Source organism: Poecilia formosa, unplaced genomic scaffold (assembly GCF_000485575.1).
Source record: "Poecilia formosa unplaced genomic scaffold, Poecilia_formosa-5.1.2 Scaffold139, whole genome shotgun sequence".
Lineage (NCBI taxonomy): Eukaryota > Metazoa > Chordata > Actinopteri > Cyprinodontiformes > Poeciliidae > Poecilia > Poecilia formosa.
In genome coordinates, this window is record NW_006800078.1 from 985,741 (window position 1) to 1,002,756 (window position 17,016).

The 17,016-nt window shown below is 40.0% G+C and overlaps 3 protein-coding genes across 4 annotated transcripts; 2 read left to right on the forward strand and 1 right to left on the reverse strand.

The window, feature by feature from the left end:
* Positions 1–447: 447 nt before the first annotated feature.
* Positions 448–1,187, forward strand: LOC103145278 (C-type lectin BpLec-like). The gene has a single exon (XM_007562646.2). It carries the CDS (start codon positions 610–612, stop codon positions 1,141–1,143), a length of 534 nt encoding a protein of 177 aa, XP_007562708.1. The 5' UTR covers positions 448–609; the 3' UTR covers positions 1,144–1,187.
* Positions 1,188–2,301: 1,114 nt separating this feature from the next.
* On the forward strand, positions 2,302–5,987 carry LOC103145280 (peptidyl-prolyl cis-trans isomerase FKBP14-like). The gene is made up of 4 exons (XM_007562649.2): positions 2,302–2,631; positions 4,180–4,328; positions 4,712–4,839; positions 4,976–5,987. The coding sequence occupies exons 1-4, from the start codon at positions 2,438–2,440 to the stop codon at positions 5,132–5,134; spliced, it is 630 nt and encodes a 209-aa protein (XP_007562711.1). The 5' UTR covers positions 2,302–2,437; the 3' UTR covers positions 5,135–5,987.
* A 103-nt stretch (positions 5,988–6,090) lies between these two features.
* wipf3 (WAS/WASL interacting protein family member 3) lies at positions 6,091–16,175 on the reverse strand. 2 transcript variants are annotated; one of them, XM_007562648.2, is made up of 8 exons: positions 15,874–16,175; positions 13,189–13,286; positions 11,591–11,723; positions 10,924–11,073; positions 10,130–10,831; positions 8,788–8,928; positions 7,763–7,867; positions 6,091–7,055 (listed from the first exon to the last, which is right to left on the reverse strand). In XM_007562648.2, the coding sequence occupies exons 2-8, from the start codon at positions 13,267–13,269 to the stop codon at positions 7,015–7,017; spliced, it is 1,353 nt and encodes a 450-aa protein (XP_007562710.1). In that variant the 5' UTR covers positions 13,270–13,286; positions 15,874–16,175; the 3' UTR covers positions 6,091–7,014. The 2 variants fall into 2 exon arrangements, with proteins under 2 accessions (XP_007562710.1, XP_016532157.1); XM_016676671.1 differs by having other exon boundaries at positions 7,763–7,864; positions 15,874–16,173.
* Between the last annotated feature and the right edge of the window lie 841 nt (positions 16,176–17,016).

Below are 17,016 nucleotides of genomic sequence, written 5' to 3' on the forward strand. Positions count from 1 at the left end.
AACGTTGCCCCGTTCTGGAAAACACAGAACGTTGCCCCGTTCTGGAAAACACAGAACGTTGCCCCGTTCTGGAAAACACAGAACGTTGCCCCGTTCTGGAAAACACAGAACGTTGCCCCGTTCTGGAAAACACAGAACGTTGCCCCTGTAATCTTGCAGTCATGAAAAAAAACAAGATAAATCACCTACATTGCTGTGTGCTTTCAGGACAAGATAAAGTAACAAATGTGGCATGACTTATTTTACTTTAGAGTTTAGAAATGTGAATAACTAGTGAAAGTACAGGGAAACAATCAACAATCACGGGAAACAATCAACAATCACATACTGCAGGAGAAAAACTTTCTTTTTAGTTAAAAAGATTAAATATTAGCTTTAGGGTGATACAACTCTTGGAGGTTGAAGGGAAATGTGAGGTTAATAATTATCTATTTTTATTTATTTTTTTGCTAAATTAATTTGACCAATGAAACTTCACCAATTGAGCACACGCCTCTCTGTGTGAGATGCTTCAAAACACGATAAGAGGCAGATGACTTCATAACATCCATCAGTGAAGTTCAGGAAGCCATCAACACCAAGCTACATTTTTTGTCTTCTAACTCCAACATGTCGTTGCTCTTCTTGTTGGGCCTGGCTCTGGTTGCCATGTCTCCCTCGAACGGGGGTGAACTTGTGCTAGAGAGAAACAGTTGTCCAGAGTTCTGGTACAGCTTCAACGGCCGCTGCTACAAGTACATCGCCACAAAGATGACCTGGGCTGATGCGGAGCTCTACTGTCGGTCCGTGGACAGCAACCTGGTGTCCATCCACAGTCTGGAGGAACACAACTTTGTCAATGCCATGATCAAGAGCTATGATCCTACTCAGGCCTTCACCTGGATTGGACTCAGCGATCTCCACAAGGAAGGATCCTGGATGTGGTCAGATGGGTCCAAAATGGATTTTCTCCTTTGGGACGAAGGACAACCAGATAATGCAGGAGAAAATGAAAACTGTGGACACACCAACATGTACACGCACTATAAGTGGAATGACTATGTGTGCTCACTGACATTCTCTTTCGTCTGTAAAAAGCACTGCGCTTGTTGGCAGAGGCAGGAAAAATCATCTGAATCTGCTGTCCAATTTAACTTGTCATGAAATAAATCTCTATAATTAATTTAAAAAAAAAGAAAACTGATGTCATCTTTGTGAATGATTATTTAATACTGTTTGTAACTAAACGTTACTACATTTTTCTGTGATGTAGTACATCTCAAGTATTAGATCGGATTAAAACCTAATCAAGAAAATAAAAAAAATAAACAAGATTAATCTTTTGGAACTGAAATTTGTGGCACTGGATGTGTTTTAATAACTTATATTTTTTTATTCCCATCCATCCACATTTTCTTACAATTATTTTTTCCAACCTCTTTGGACATTTTTAAAGCAGCAATTTATGTATAGTTGACATTTTTGTGAAGAAATATAAGTTGTGTGAGGGAAATTCAGCAGAAAGTTACACAACATCCATTCGGTCCAGAGACAAAGTCTGAACAAACAGTGCATGTTGTACTGTAAACAGTACATGTACCAATAAAGTACATGTTGTTGATTTAGGTGACCTCATTGTTTTCAACAGTCAGAAGCATGCATTTTAAATTGACAAGCTATTAATGTGAATATTCCCAAACGCACTTTCTTGACTTAAAGTGCCACAAATATGGAAATAGTTTATAATTTAACTGTCCTGAGGTGAATTCATTTGAAAGTTTAAAGCAACTTCAAGTGTAACAAATGAGGTTGGACAAGGACCCAAGAATAATTTGAGGATGGTGAGGGGAGGTGAAATATCTTTTTAAGTCACTCACTGAGAACTACGTCATTTCATATGTGGAAAAAAAAATGCTTTTGCAAAAAATTTTACTTATAAAAAAGGAAAATAAAACATAAAACTGAGCCACAAATGAGTAAATGGACATATTTTCATGAATTTTAACCCCAACTTTGATTTTTTCTTTTTCTTTTAAGCTAACTATCTCCTTGCTTCACGCTCATGTTAACAGAACTACTTTAAACAGGAAATTGTACTTTTGTCCACGTGCTCAGATCTATAAAAAAGTCACGGATTTTGCTGTTGTTCTTGAGGCAACTATAACATAGCAGAAATAAAGTAGTAACACTTTTGGATCTGCCCTAAAGTATGAATGAAGAAAGAAGTGTAAATGTAAATAAACTTAGTAATAACGCTTGTCTGCAGATTAGAATCAGATGAAGGCTTGTGGGCGGGGCTTTTGTGGAAAGCAGCCAATCAGAGGAACGATTCCTGCAGCAACTTGTTCACTGAAGCGTCACTCACTGCCACGTAGAGGAGAAGCTGCTGCTGCTGCTGCTCCTGCTGCTGCTTCTTTTTGTTTTCTGCTTAAACTTGCCTGAAGTTGGGTGTGTGGGCATGTTCCTGATAGTGCTGAGCCTCCTCGGCTCCTCCATGCTGGCCTCCGTCCGAGGCGGGAAGCTGCCCGAAGCCGAGGTGGACATAGAGGTTCTGCAAAGGCCCTTCATCTGTCACCGAAGGTCCAAGTACGGAGACATGCTGCTGGTGCATCATGACGGATACTTTGAGAACGGGACCATGTTTTACTCCAGGTACAAAGTGTTTCCATGGCTCACACGCCTTGTTTATTAAAGAATTTGAAACATAATAAGTTGGAGGGGGAAAAAAAAAAGTCTTCATGTTTTTGTTCCTGGTGGATTATGCATTGGTCTGGCATGTTGTGTAACAGAAGTTGTAACACTGATCCTTCTCTTCTGTGGCAGTAAAAAAAAAAAAGTTTTCGTCAATCATAAAACGGGAAAAAAAAACTGCTTAATTGTTTGTGCGCAATACTCTCTATTTGTTGACATTACGTGATTAAAATCTTACCAGAACTGATACTTTTGCAGAAGTAGGGGGTTAATATTGCATAAAGGAAAAGATACAGCAAGTCCAGTCTACTGCACTTTAAAGTTTGGATTAGATTTCAGAGATGGTGCTTGTATGGACCCGGCTGGCTGAAAGGAGGCTGCTACATTTTACCTTCTCTTACAGGATGAGAGAGATAAATGTGACTGCTTGGAAGTTTTAACGACTACAATAACAAAAGGCAGTTTCGCTACTTTAGCCATTACTCATTAATCAACCAGGTGATCAGCTTGTCTCATAAATTGCAGAAGGTATAATATGAGGTGCAATAATCATTCAAATTAGAAAGCATTAATTGTTATATATTTTTCTCAAACGTGTGCATTAAAATCGATAAGAAAAATGTTACATCATCATTGTTACAGCTTTATGAGTGAATATATTGTATTATTTTAGCAGCAGGAAAAATAATTGTCTTTCAGCCACCGTATCATGCTATGCATTTTAAAGGTTCAAATTAATTATGGCAGGTATAAGCCTGGCGGGCCACCAGGCTCTACTTGTGCCCCCACCAGGCTAAGCATTACTTATTTATTTAAAATTGTTTAAAAATGTTTACATTTTTAAGACTCTGTAGCTTAAGTTCAGGTGTTAATCATCCAAACTTCCAATAGCATAAAAATTATCAAGTGATATTTTCATGTCTTCTGCCAACTTTAAACATTTTTTAACTCAAAAACACAACGGGCCGCTGGATGAATGACCGCCGAGCGCCCCAACCACCGGGCTTAGCAGGTTTTCTGGGGGAAACCTTATTATGGTATTTTACTGTAACTGTAAAATTGCTTTAATTTTTCTCGATATTATTACATGGTGAAACTCTCATTACACCCCAACAGCAGTGGAAACTATCCCTCAAGTTTTAAAATGTTGCTGGTCATCCCAGCACGCACATTTATAACAGATGTAAAATTATTGCCTTATAAAGGGCAATAGCAGCATTGCATATCATGCCACACCTGAATATTTTATAAAAAGGTTCTGTGTCTTATAAAACTGTGAAACATCAGTGGTTGTAATTCAGCAGACTCAGGGGTCCCCCATTATAATATAAGCCTGGCAGACCACCAGGCATTACTCCCTCCTGCCCTAGCGCATCTACCACCAGGTTTAACAGGTTTAAATGCTGAGAGTGAAGAGGTTATTTTTTATTTGCTCACAACTGTCTAACTGTGAATGAAGGCAGAGGTGACACGTTTAAATGGCGTCTCTCAATATGTTTTTCCCAACAGTCGAAGGCAAAATGAGAAAGCAATGTGGTTCACATTGGGGATCAGGGAAGTACTCAAAGGCTGGGATCTAGGCCTGCAGGACATGTGTTCAGGAGAGAAGAGGAAACTGGTAGTACCTCCAGCCCTGGCCTATGGGAAGGAAGGGAAAGGTAGAGAGAGGCCTTGTCCGTCTTCTGTCTTCAATGCATGCTGCTGAACACAGTCAGTCTCTCTATGTGATATTCATGTTTCTCTGTATTACTTCCACTGGTTTTCTAGGATTTTCATGCTAAGCTGAAACTTTATTGTGGGCCAGTCGTCTGCTTTGACTCAGCATGGAGCATGCAAACAGTACTGTGCTTTCACTCTGGTAAGCACAAACTACACTAACCAAACCCATCGCCCTGTAGGAGCTAACCATCCATATTATAGACGGAAAAACATCCAAAAGCTTGGCTGGACGACTCAAACTACCTACTTACGGTTTTGTTGATGCAATGTTTTGACGGCTCCATTTTTTAAGCTGACTTGTTGCCATGTTACCTGTGACCAGGTAAGATCCCACCGGAGAGCACACTGACCTTCTTGGTTGAACTGCTTGAAATCAGAAATGGTCCGAGGTCTCACGAGTCCTTTCAGGAGATGGACCTCAATGACGACTGGAGGCTTTCCAAATATGAGGTGAAAACAAAGATTTTTTTTTTCTTCTTTTTCTGACTGTACAGAGTCAAGAAAAAGATTTTTTATTGTTTTACTTAATTTTTTTTACTATTTACTTTTTTTAATCTCTATATCTCACTATGTTTGTATGTTTTAGGTGAAAGAATATCTCAGGAAGGAGTTTGAGCGCTACGGCTACCCGCCCAACGACACTTTACATGAGAACATGGCGGCCGATATCTTCGCCAAAGAGGACACGAACAAGGATGGTTTCCTGTCTTCAAGAGAGTTCACCTACAAACATGACGAACTGTAGCGTCACTGCTGTGGCTTGTCGCTTAAACACAAGAAACTCTCAGGTTATCTAAAGCAGCATGCTTGTGTGACACAGAACTGTGAAACTCATTGCGTCAGACATTTTAAGCAGACTGTTTTGCTTTTGGGCCCCAAGTTTTCAATCAGAGGTAATACTTTTAAAAACCAAGAACAGCAAAGAAGGTAAATCATTTGGCTTTCCATTTTAACTCATAAGATCATTGAAGACAAGCAGTTCTATTCAGAAGTTTTCATCTACTCAACAGCAGCTAAATTTTATTTTGGTGGAATAAGTATACCACAAAAAAAACTTCATTGTCTCTCAGTAATATCAAAATTTTATATATACATACACCTCCACTAGTAGTTGGTTTAATTTTTTTTTTTTAGAAAAACCATACGGCTCAGGCGGGGCCTTCACCAAGCTCTAGTGCTAAGTATTTTACCACTATTCATTTTATGAGAAACTGCTAAATTATTTTAAATATTTCTCTTTTTTACATGGACCTGTCTTTCAAGTAAATTTTTTCCATGTACATAGCTGTATGTCCAGAATAATTACTTTCATGCCAATTATGCACTGGCTTGAAAGATGCAGTATGTAAACTTCTGACCAGAACTGCAGGTCAAATGACTCCACTGAATCTCAATTTAAAAAAAAAACCTATGGTGCTCACATTTTTCCTACTGTAGAAATGCCTTGTATTTCTTTTTCCTTTTTGACATCTTTCTAAAGCTAATTTTCTGAATCCATTTGGATAGAAAAACATAAACTCTCCAAAACAAATTTACCTTCAAATCTGGAACATGTTATATTTATTGACTTGAGCATTAAAATAGATTTTTTAAACAGATTTGGTCTTTTTTTTCTAGTAAAATGAACTCAGACATGATATTCAGAATATAGCTGTCAGTCACACACCACCTACAACTGTGTGTAGATGGTGCATCAAATATTGCACAATTTCTTTTATTTCCAAATACTTTTGTTCAGTGCTTGTGGTCAGTCTTCCACTGTAGAGATAATCAGAAATGGAGTAGATACTCATCAATAAAATTGTTTGTGCCAACTTTGGTTAATCTGCTGATACTTCCACATTTGACCAGCAGATGGCACTGTCCTCCCAGTTAAACTTTGCGCTAGAAAACAGCAGAACTCACTATTTGCTCATAAAATCTGAACCCCGAACATCCTATTTATCCATCCTCGCATGTCCGTCTTATAAATTTTTCTGAAAAATAAAAGTCACATTAACACAAAGGAGCACCACTATACAAAGACTACCAAGCAAACAGGTAAGACTGAGTAATCATAAAGGATCTACATGGAACCTTGTTTTTTACTCCAAAATTCAGCACATCCATTAAAATGTGTGTTGAGAAATGACAAGAAAATGAAAGTTACAAAATACTTAAAGTTCAACTTAAATGCAACTCTTGGACAAAGACAACTTTGTATGTCTTTAAAAAGTTGCGTCTATAAATGTAGTAAACAATATAGAGTTGAGGTAACACAAGATGTCAAAAATCTTCCTTTTCAAGTCCTTCCATTAGTGAGTAAATCGATAAAAATGTTAAAAATAAAATAGGAAAAAAAAGTGATGGAAGACTGTGTCCCACGACTTAGTGTGTAGAGACTGTATCTAGTCTGTCGAGCCCTCCTCCTCACACACATTGAAAACATTCCGAGCTGAAGAAGGTCAGAGGTCGCACAGTCAGAATAAGGCTGGACCCTGTTTGACACTCACACTCACGCAGAACACGCAAACACACCAAGGATAAATGAGTCTCTGTGTCCATTTTGTGAGTGTCTGGAGCCGTCAAGCGGCCGACCGAGGACCAGTGTTCTTTGAGTGAGGAGGAAGTTGGCGGCTCAGTGACTCATCTGAGGTGTGTCCTGATTCCAGGTGGCTTTGGGTTCACTGAAAGACAAAGTAACAAATGAGACCGCAATGCTAGGAGACAGTGTAAACATAATTTAGTGTCTTGCAAAAGTGTCGTACGCCTTGAACCTTCTCACACTTTCTTGAGTTTCAACCACAAGGTTTATTGTACTTCGTGTGCTAGACTTGCACAAAGCGGCACATAAATGTGAAGGAAGTATAAGGATACATGGTTTCCCATTTCTTTATAGGTATAAAAACATGTGGCGTGAATGTATTTGCCTTCAGCCCTGCATCTTCTTTCACATGTTTGCTTCGTAGCCTATATGGCTTATATTTGTTGTATATATAATGTTATTGTTACCTGTTTTTTCAAGATAGGGTGATTGTCTATAAGTTTGCAGTCTTTTTGGGTGGGTTGAACAGTGTTTTATGAGATGCTTTAAAGCTTGGGATTGGGTTTTATAACCTAACTCTGCGCTAAAATTCTCCACAATGTCTGGTTTGTTCCTTGACTTTTAAGATGCTGTTTGTTTGCAAATGTTCACTTACAAACTTCCGAGAACAACACAGAGAGGCTACAATAATATGTAGCTGTGCTACACTTTCATTCAACTCCACAATTATACACTGCTTGACATATGTGTGTCCCATGAAATCCCCCTAAAATAACTTTAGGGCTTGTGGTTGCACAACCACAAAATGTGGAAAAGGGGAAAGGTCCTGCATGTGTACAGAGTGAGTACCTCTGTTTTCTTTGCTTGGGTAAACGCGAGGGAAGGGCTTGAATTCATCGGGCGGCGGGAGGTCTTCTACAGGGTGGAACTGGAACTTGGATTCAAAGTCGTCTACTGGACAGAAAAGATGCAGCTAGTAGTTAAAACATTCAAGCTCGTTTTCCATCAGATCTGAGTTCTCATCAATACAAAAATTCATTTTAGCCAATATCACAAAATAACAGATAAAATCAATACCGATTGTATCGGTATTGATACAATTGTATCGGTATTGTATCGATACCATCTTCCTATTTAGACGATGGGATCTTCTAAATAGAAGATATTCATGTTTAGCTTTATCTACTTATTTCTTGTATGTGTTTCACCTTATAGCTTTCTTTAAGCCTTCATTTATGGAGGCCCATAGGTGCCACAAATAATGAAATAATTTAATTACTAAAGGGAGAAATTACAAATTACTTCAATTTGGAAAAAATATTTTATGTGCTAATGGTTAAAAAGGTTACAAAAGTACATAAATAAATATTAAAAACAACAAATACAAATGCACAATTACATAATAATTATGATGTATGATTATTTTTAATTTAAAATTCAATTATTTTATTATGTTTTTATTAAATTATTGACTTATGCATAAAAGTTGCCACACAGTTTCTTGTCATATGTAAATAATTATTCAATGACGTAATGATTTATTTATTCATTAGCAAAACTGAGGCCCGTTTGAACCTCCATGTTTGTAAGTTTCTAAAACGATTAATGTTATTAATATTTAAATATTTAAAGTCAGCCTCTAGAATGCAAAACTTCACATGCTTAAACAATACCTCCCAGGCTATTGTTTAAGCTATTGTTAAGCAAAAACAAAGGAAAGATATAAAGGTTTCAGAAAACACAAGCACTTTGTGTTTTCTGATGCATCAGAAAACACAGTGCATCAAACCCTGCAATTTAAATGTGGCGCACTGTCTTTTCACCACAGTTGTACATTCTCTCTCTTTATATGCAATAAGATAGTGAAACTTTACCCAGACTGTGGAGGTGTCCATTCCTAAGGCTGAATGGAGGTGGAGGAGGAGGCGGCGGAGGGGGAAGAATGCGGGTGGACAACTCTGTGGTGGGGGAACGTGCCGGAGGAGCCGGTGGAGGAGCCAGCAGCCGACCCACACCTGTCAGAGAGACGAGAGGGGTCAGCAGTTTGATCCAACCACATGCAAAGTCACCACGATTTGATCTAATGCCAGCTAACACACACAGAATATTTAATTATGCTTATTTGTAACTCAGGGAAAAAGCAACTATTCACGTAAACTCCCAAAGCACACAGAGTGTTGGGTTTAATGGCAAGGTGAGACTAGCGCCACAGAATCCAACCTGGACTCTGCAGGAAAGTCCACAAAGAGATGTTTCTGTTCACTCACACATGCAGAAAATCAGCAGAGGAGTCGATCTGAGCTCGTTTTAAGTCAAACAATTTCATAATGACTGTATTTGTCACTGTATCGTTTCACTGTCTCATGGTTTAATTTCTGGTCCTATATGAGGGTTAAAAACTTTTGTAAAAAAAAAAAAAAATTAAAAAGATACTATTTTTGAAAGGTGACGATTTTCCATGTATCTCAGCAACTCTGTGGTTGTCCTTCACCACATGTATCAAACTTGAGGATCCGGAGCCAAATCCGGTCCACCATCATTTTTAATGTGGGCCTCCAGACTCTATAGAGCCACATTAACAGAACTTTCGAGATACAACTTGTGTGCTTAAATATTATTTTATCAATAAAAACAAATCAAAGGAGTTTTACATGTATACTGCCAAATTACATAGAAAGCTTTTCAATATTATTTAATTTCAAAAAATTTTAATGGAATGCAAAGAAATATATTAATATTCTAACAATCTGTTAATAATCATCAACACTACTATAGCTGACAACCAGCTCTTTAAGGACATTTATGATCTTGATATGAATCTAAAAGAAAACGAGCTTGACACCCCTGTCTTACACCATTTTATCTCTGGACAATTATATTCTGAAATATTAATATTCTTTTGGGCAGTCAATAAATGCCACAAAGTCACATATAAAGTTACATCTTGGCTTCTCACTTGTTCAATACAAGATAGCTTAGAAGTTAGCTAAGAATTTAACTACCTTTCACTTTTATTTATTTCTTTATTATTTTTTTTTTCTAAAACATGACTCAGACTGCACTGGAAGCTTTTCCAGCTTTGTGAAATCACTGTGAGCAGTTTTAACCTTCGAGCTATTTATAACAACCCGCACGATGCAGAAAGCTGTGGACAAAAAAAGCTGGATATTAAAAAGCCTCCCTGCTGACATCAAAGACACATTAGGCACCACCTACCCAAACTCCTGGGCACAGCCGGCGGGCGCCGAGTGGGAATGTTGCAAGGGTACGACGGTGGCAGCGAGCGCATGGCTGCCGAGGGCACCGGGGCCACTTTGGGCGGCGGTGGTGGAAGGGTGGTTGGGCAGCTTGGGGTGAAGGACGTCGGTAAAGGCGGAGGTGGAGGTGGAGGAGGTCCCAGGGGGCTATCACGCAGAATGGGGAACCTGGACGGTTCAGAGAACGGAGGTGGAGAGTAGAAGAAGTAACCTGACGAGCGGTCTGGGATGGATGAAGGAGGCGGGTGTGTGAGTGGGGGAGGTGGAGGAGGAGGAGTCGATGGCTGGGGCAAGGACGTGTGGTGAGAATGTTGAACAGGTAGCCATGTTGGCCTGGTGACCTGGGACGGAGGGGGAGGAGGCGGGCAGGAGGGAAGGGAAGGAGGTTTGTTGGCTGGTCGCTCGGCTTGATGCGGCGGAGGAGGGGGAGGCACAGATGGAGGGGCGGGCGGAGGCGTCGGGGGTGAGGACGCCGGGAAAGGTGGCGGGTGCTTGCTGCCGTGAGAGGGGGAGGGTGGAGCAGAGGCGGAGGAAGTGAGAAGACGCTGGAAGGAGTTTTGGATCTCTGCAGTCTTGGGAGACTCTGGAAGGCTGCTGGAGTCCGCCGATGTAGGAGCGTTCCACTGAGGCCTCAAGGAGGCAGAGGAGCTCGACCGAGACACTTCACAGGATACAGACAAACAGGAACCATAGTTAGGCTAATACAGTAAACAAAAAAATAGTTTGTTGAGGACAGGGGTATGTTGAACTCACCTGGGGTCTTTCTTGGTAAGTCTCTATGACCAATAGGCCTGAGAGTGGGAAACCCTGCAGCAAACAATCCACCTAGAGAGGGCCCTGTGGGACCAATCCCAGCTGATTGGTTTTGAGAAGAGCCAACATCTCCTGTGTTAGTCTTGGACTCTAAGAAAAAAACCCACATTAAATACATTTGATTAGTAACAATATGTCAATGGTGGTCATCAAACTGAATCAAAATAATAGAAGAATGAGGTTAAAATGATGAAACTGATACTTCGGGTTAGGTCAGTGAATTAACATCCACCTACTTACATTCTTTTGGGTGGATTGAAATGCTAACTGTTTGGCTGTCACTTCATATAAATTATTATAAGATCTTTAAGAAAAGAAGACCAGAAGCAGGGAGATTATAAATCACATTGTCTGTGTTTTATTAACCTCCACAGGGATTCCTCCCTGAAGGGTAACAGGGTCCAATTTGTGTGCATGTGTTCAAATATAGATCACAGACACACAACATTGACACCCCACACCTCAGCTCCCCCTTTGACCTACATAATCTTCTCCCACACTCTCATCTTTCATGCCCTTCTCGCTAGAAGACATCACACCAGGGCGTTTTAAAATAGACTTTTTATCAAATCTCCACATGATTAGACGATACGGTTCGGGGACTTACTATCAACTGCAGGAGCGCTCCGGTCGTTGACCTGTGTGACTTTCCTGAGCTTGGCGCCTTTCTGGATGTCGGCCAACAGAGCATTTCTCCCTCCTCCTCCGCCAGACTGGAGCTGAGGAGGCTCCAAAGGGCACTACGTTACAACAGGGGGAAAAGAACAAGTATCAGTCATTTCTATTACGTTATCGTAATTTATGTCACAAACGAGAGGGAAAAAAAGTTCCTCACAATATTTATACCACTTGATATGTTTTCTTGTTTGTTGTTTTACATTTTCGTACCACAGACAACAATCATTTCTGTTAAGATTCAATGTGATAAAAACTTAGAGTAGTGCATAATAAAAATAAAAAAAATTAAGTGCTTTTTTTTATTCGGTAGATTTTAATCTGTAGAATCACTTTTTAGTGACATCTGCAAGTCTTTTGGTGTGTGCCTCTGCCAGCTTCACACACATGGAGACTGACATTTTTTCCAAGTTTTCTGCAAAAATACTTTCAGCTCAGTAAGATCGAATAGAGAGAGCCTGTGATATTTCAAGTCTTGCTACCAGAAATTCTCACTCAGAGTCAGATTTGGACTTTGGGTGATTCTGAGATATAGTTACAGAATCTCTGACCTCTCAGGTCTCCACAGAACAGCTGCATTTATATCGATACTCAGACAGAGCGAAGGGAAGGTGACTTAAAATGCATGCCACACTTTTCAGAGTTCCACTTCATAACCATGTACTACTTTATAACATTTAATCTACCCCAAGCTGCATTATTATTCTGGTTGTGACGTACCAACATTTGAAAAAGATGACATAAGTACTTATTCATAGTACTGTAAATCTAAATGATTTCTTATTAGATCTTTTATTTTTTTTATTTTATGGCTATATTCCAGTCCGTATAATCAGTTTTTTATGCTAATTTATAAAAGTACACTGCAAAAACATAAAATCCTACCAGGCATTTTCAGTCTCTAGTGCAAAATATCTTAGTACTCTTTAAATAAGATAAAACTAACTTACAAGTTACCTTTCAGTAAAAAAATATGAGCTTGATTTAAGTCAATAATCATTTAATATTAATGAAAAAATTCTAGTTATATGGAATAATCTGAAAGCAGAATAATACATTTTTACAATAATATAACTTTATATTATATTATACTATATTAGTAACAAAAATTACTTGTAAATTACTTGTAGCTAAGATTTTGTGTTTTTGCAGTGTGTCGAATTATCTTCCTGTAAACTGCTAATTAATGGACACACAGGAATCAGAAGAAATAAAAAACAAAATGAACTGAGGGAATATTTTTTTATGATACATTTCCACACGACTTGTCTTCCCCCTACGCAGAGAAGCAGGAAAACTTGAGATCACTGAGCTGTTTCTTCAGTTTGCTCCATGCATCAGCTCATTTAAAACAAGGACGCTGTGGAAACACAACACCTTCCTGCCGGCCAGAGTCGCCTCTTTGTCCAGTTGTCTGCGTGCTTGCGTGCGTTGCTCAATCAATAATGCAAAAGCCGCCTCCAGGTGTCGGTTATACGCAGGTGAGCGTTTACAAATGGATGAGGAAGATCTAGAGGTAGACAGGCTCACCTGCGGCAGGGCGGCGGAGGGGGGAGGCGGCGGCGGGGGGCCGGGTGGAGGCGGCGGCGGCGGGGGACCTGGGGGTGGCATACCGAAGATTCAGATACCTGCACAAGAGAAACGCACGCTTTATCACCACAACTATTTTCTTCCAGCGTGGCTACTGGTGATGTTCAGATCCCGTTTTGTCACCATGGACTGCCACTGTGTGGAAGGGGGCTTCATCTGATGACCTCTTGGCCTTTCTTCCTGAACAGGAAAGGCTGTGCAGCACAAAACAGGAAACAGAAAGCAACTCCATCCTCTCTGCAGAAACCTGACACAACTCTCCGCCTCCCATTTAACTCTTCTTCCCACAATGCTGGGCTTGAGACGGGAACAATGGGGAGCGTTGTGTGAAAAGTACTAGACCCCTAGCCGCTAGTCAATGTGTGACGAAAGGTTCTCGGTGCAGCTACTGGATGGAAAACACATCGAGGAAAGACCAGAGGAAGAGGACCTGCACTGTTCAAACATATTGTTCTTTTTTTTTTTCTTTTTTTTTTTTCCTGAATATACTCAGGTTGTCTTCTAAGATCCAGGATGGTGTCAGCAGGTTCCAACCAACTTTGGTCCTGCAAAAGCCTCTACAGCCGCTCAGTGACAAACACTGAAAGCATCCTGACGTTTTTGCACACTCATCCCCTCTGTGGAATTTGCTCCTGCTCCTCCTTAGCAATTTAATAAACGCTGAACAGGACCTGTATTGTTGCTAAAAACGAAGCTCCTTTGTCCCCTCCGTGTTTACATGTGCCCAGTTCGTGCTTTGGGAGTTTTAAACCTGGCAGACTGTCCGCTGTTGCTATTCCTGTCTTTATAACGGTCTCAAGGATCTTCTGTCCTGTTTAGATTTATTAGAGGGCCAAAAGCCAGACACCCGGGTCTGCCGAGCTCTGGTCGAGCAGGTGCTGCAGAGAGCGCACGTACACCGTCTCCACCAGCCTTTGTTACCTTTCCCCCCGAAGGTTGTTTGGCCTCCTTGAGGCAAAAAGGAGCTCATGTGACTCCAGACAAGTAACTGGAACTGCTTGCAGATTCAACCGGAATAAGGAGCATTTTGATGACACACACAACACGTTGCCTTTAGAAGAAGTTTCTTTCCGCTGCGCTCTAATCAGTAATGGAAACATTTGCACAAACATTCTTCGAAGCTGTGAAACAGTGAAGGAAGGGAAGATAAGTTGCTCCTTTTTGACATTTTAAGCGGGAAGACAATGAAAAAAGGAAAGAAAAAGTGAAACCCACAGCCATCTGAATAGCTAAAAGTTATATTTAATATCATATAATACTCAGTTTTGAAAAACAAATGTGTTCCGGCAAATAGTAACAAATATTCACGTCAATGCAGCAGATAGCAAACACTAGATTTCAGCAAGACAAACAAGCAGGGTCAGTGTTAGCCAGAATGCATAGATCTACATTCATATCTTTTTGTGACTTATAGCCTCTGATATATGCTTGATTTAGTTTCTTGTGGGTCAAACCGTTTTAATTTTTTGTGACACCACCTAGTGCCTAATTTTGATGTGGAGGATACAAGTTCCATGGCTTTTGATTTGTTCATCAAATAAAAATCTGAAAAGGTGTGCCGTGCATTTGTATCCAAGTCTCTTTACTCTAAGACCCTTAAGAGGCACCGAAGTCCAGAAAATGTTAGAGAACAAACAGTTTCATAAGGACAGAAGAGCAGCTTGAGGAAGGGTTATATATGTCAAGCTGTAAAAATCTCAAATGCAAACATGCCCAGAGGTGGACGTCTACCTAAACTGACAAGCAAGACAAGGAGAATATGAATCAGAGAAGTAGCCAAGATGCCAGTAGTAACTCGGCAGCAGCTGCAAAAATCCACAATTTAAACTATTAGTCACTCAATCCACAAAAATGGCCTTTATGGAGGAGTGGCAACAAAAACGTTAAAGGAACAGTTTGCTATCAGCCATGTAGGGAAATCTGCAAACATCTGGGAAAAGTGCCAGTAGTTACATGAGACTAAAACTCAACAAAATGTTAAACACTATTCTTGGCAGAGTACAAAAACTGCTCATCACTTTCTCACTATGAAACATGGTTGTGGCAGCATCATGCTGCGGACAGGTCCACCTTCCAGCACGACAACAATCTTAAACATGTACACAGAGCAACAATGGGATGGGGAAAAAAAGGTGTGTTAGAATGGCTAGAATGTCAGACCTAATCAGACATATCTGAGACTGAGATATTTTGCAAAGCAGAACATACATAAATTTCAGTCTGCAAGTGTGAAGTTGAGCTCGAGACATATCCGTAAGCATCCTTGCTGCAGTAACTGCAGAGAAATGAGGAGGTTGAGTGCAAATACAATCCATTCTTTAAAAAAACAAACAAACAAACAAAAAAACAATTTAAATCACGTGTCATTTTCATTTTACTTCACATCAACTCACTAATTTATGTTGTTCCATAAATATCCTGGTCTGAAACTGCACTAAGACTCGTGGCTGTGTGGCAAAATGTTGGACAATGAAAAAGGAGTGAATACTTTGCGAGGGACTGTAATTGTTGCTTCACCTGGTGAGAAATAGGTGAATGGATTTGCAGATATGAATAATAATAATAATAATAATAATAATAAACATCCACTTGTTGCATAAAACAGTGTAAAAAGAAAAACTTTACCTTGTAAAAATAACTTTCCAGCAGAGACAGCTTTGGTGCCACAAAGCTCAGCACAGTTGAGTCCTCATGGTGCGCTCTTCATAACGGGACAAAGTTATTTTTAGTCAACACAGGCCAATAAGACGCCGCTGATCAAACGTACAATCCCATTTGGGTCCTATAAGCACCTGCAAACTCCTCTCCTCTTGCAGGAACTCTTAAAGAAACTTTTCTTTTTCTCTCATATCTACGGCCACCAGCTTGTAAAGCGCTGGTCCAGCTCAGCAGCAGCAGCAGTTGCGGTTTATTTTCCCAAACGTGCTCTGCAGGAGCCTCACAGTGCCAAGCCACACCTTAACGCCACATAACAAACAAGCGACCAATGGTGAGGGAGAACGGTTTGTAGCTTTAAATAACACATGGACGGTAATTTAATCGATTTGAGGTCTAGTGCAGTGAGTGGAGATTACATTAATGTGTAAATTTTAGGAGTTTACAAATAGTTTTAAGCTCTCTTCCCCCGCGCTCACAACTGTGAGGTTGACACTTAAGCGCACAAGCTCGCCCTCTTGTGTTGAAAAGACGCCATTGCACCTCTCAGTCACTCGTAACGTTCATCTCCAAGGAATCCAGCTCTTGTTTAACCTGTTGCACCTTAATTACTGTGAGATAGACTAAAAATATTGCTAATGGGATTGCAAAGAAGCGATCCTTCTTAAGTGTCGACACACACCTTAATGTTTAGCAGCTGCAGAGGAATGCAGCAGCACAGGTGAGGTCCTCCCTGAAGCATATAGGTTTGGCGTATGCTGCAGGGCCTGTGTGTGAACACTTTGTAAAACCTTGTTGCTTTTATAGGATTAAGTCGTACGACAACAATGGCTGACGAAAGGGCATTGTTTTGTTCTGAAAATTAGTTTTCCTTTCCGTAAAGCACTGTGACAAAATCAACAAAGAAAGCAAAACTAAACAAAAAAACTTCTCCTTTAAATGTTCAGATTAAGACACTCATTGGATATTAACGCACAGACACACACACACACACCGGTAGAGTCAGCCGTTGCAGATTTATTTCTAATGTTGCCTTCGTGTCAAGCATTCACAGGTGATCAAAACTACACAGCTCCTTTTTTTAAATTAAAAAAAATATATATATCACATGTC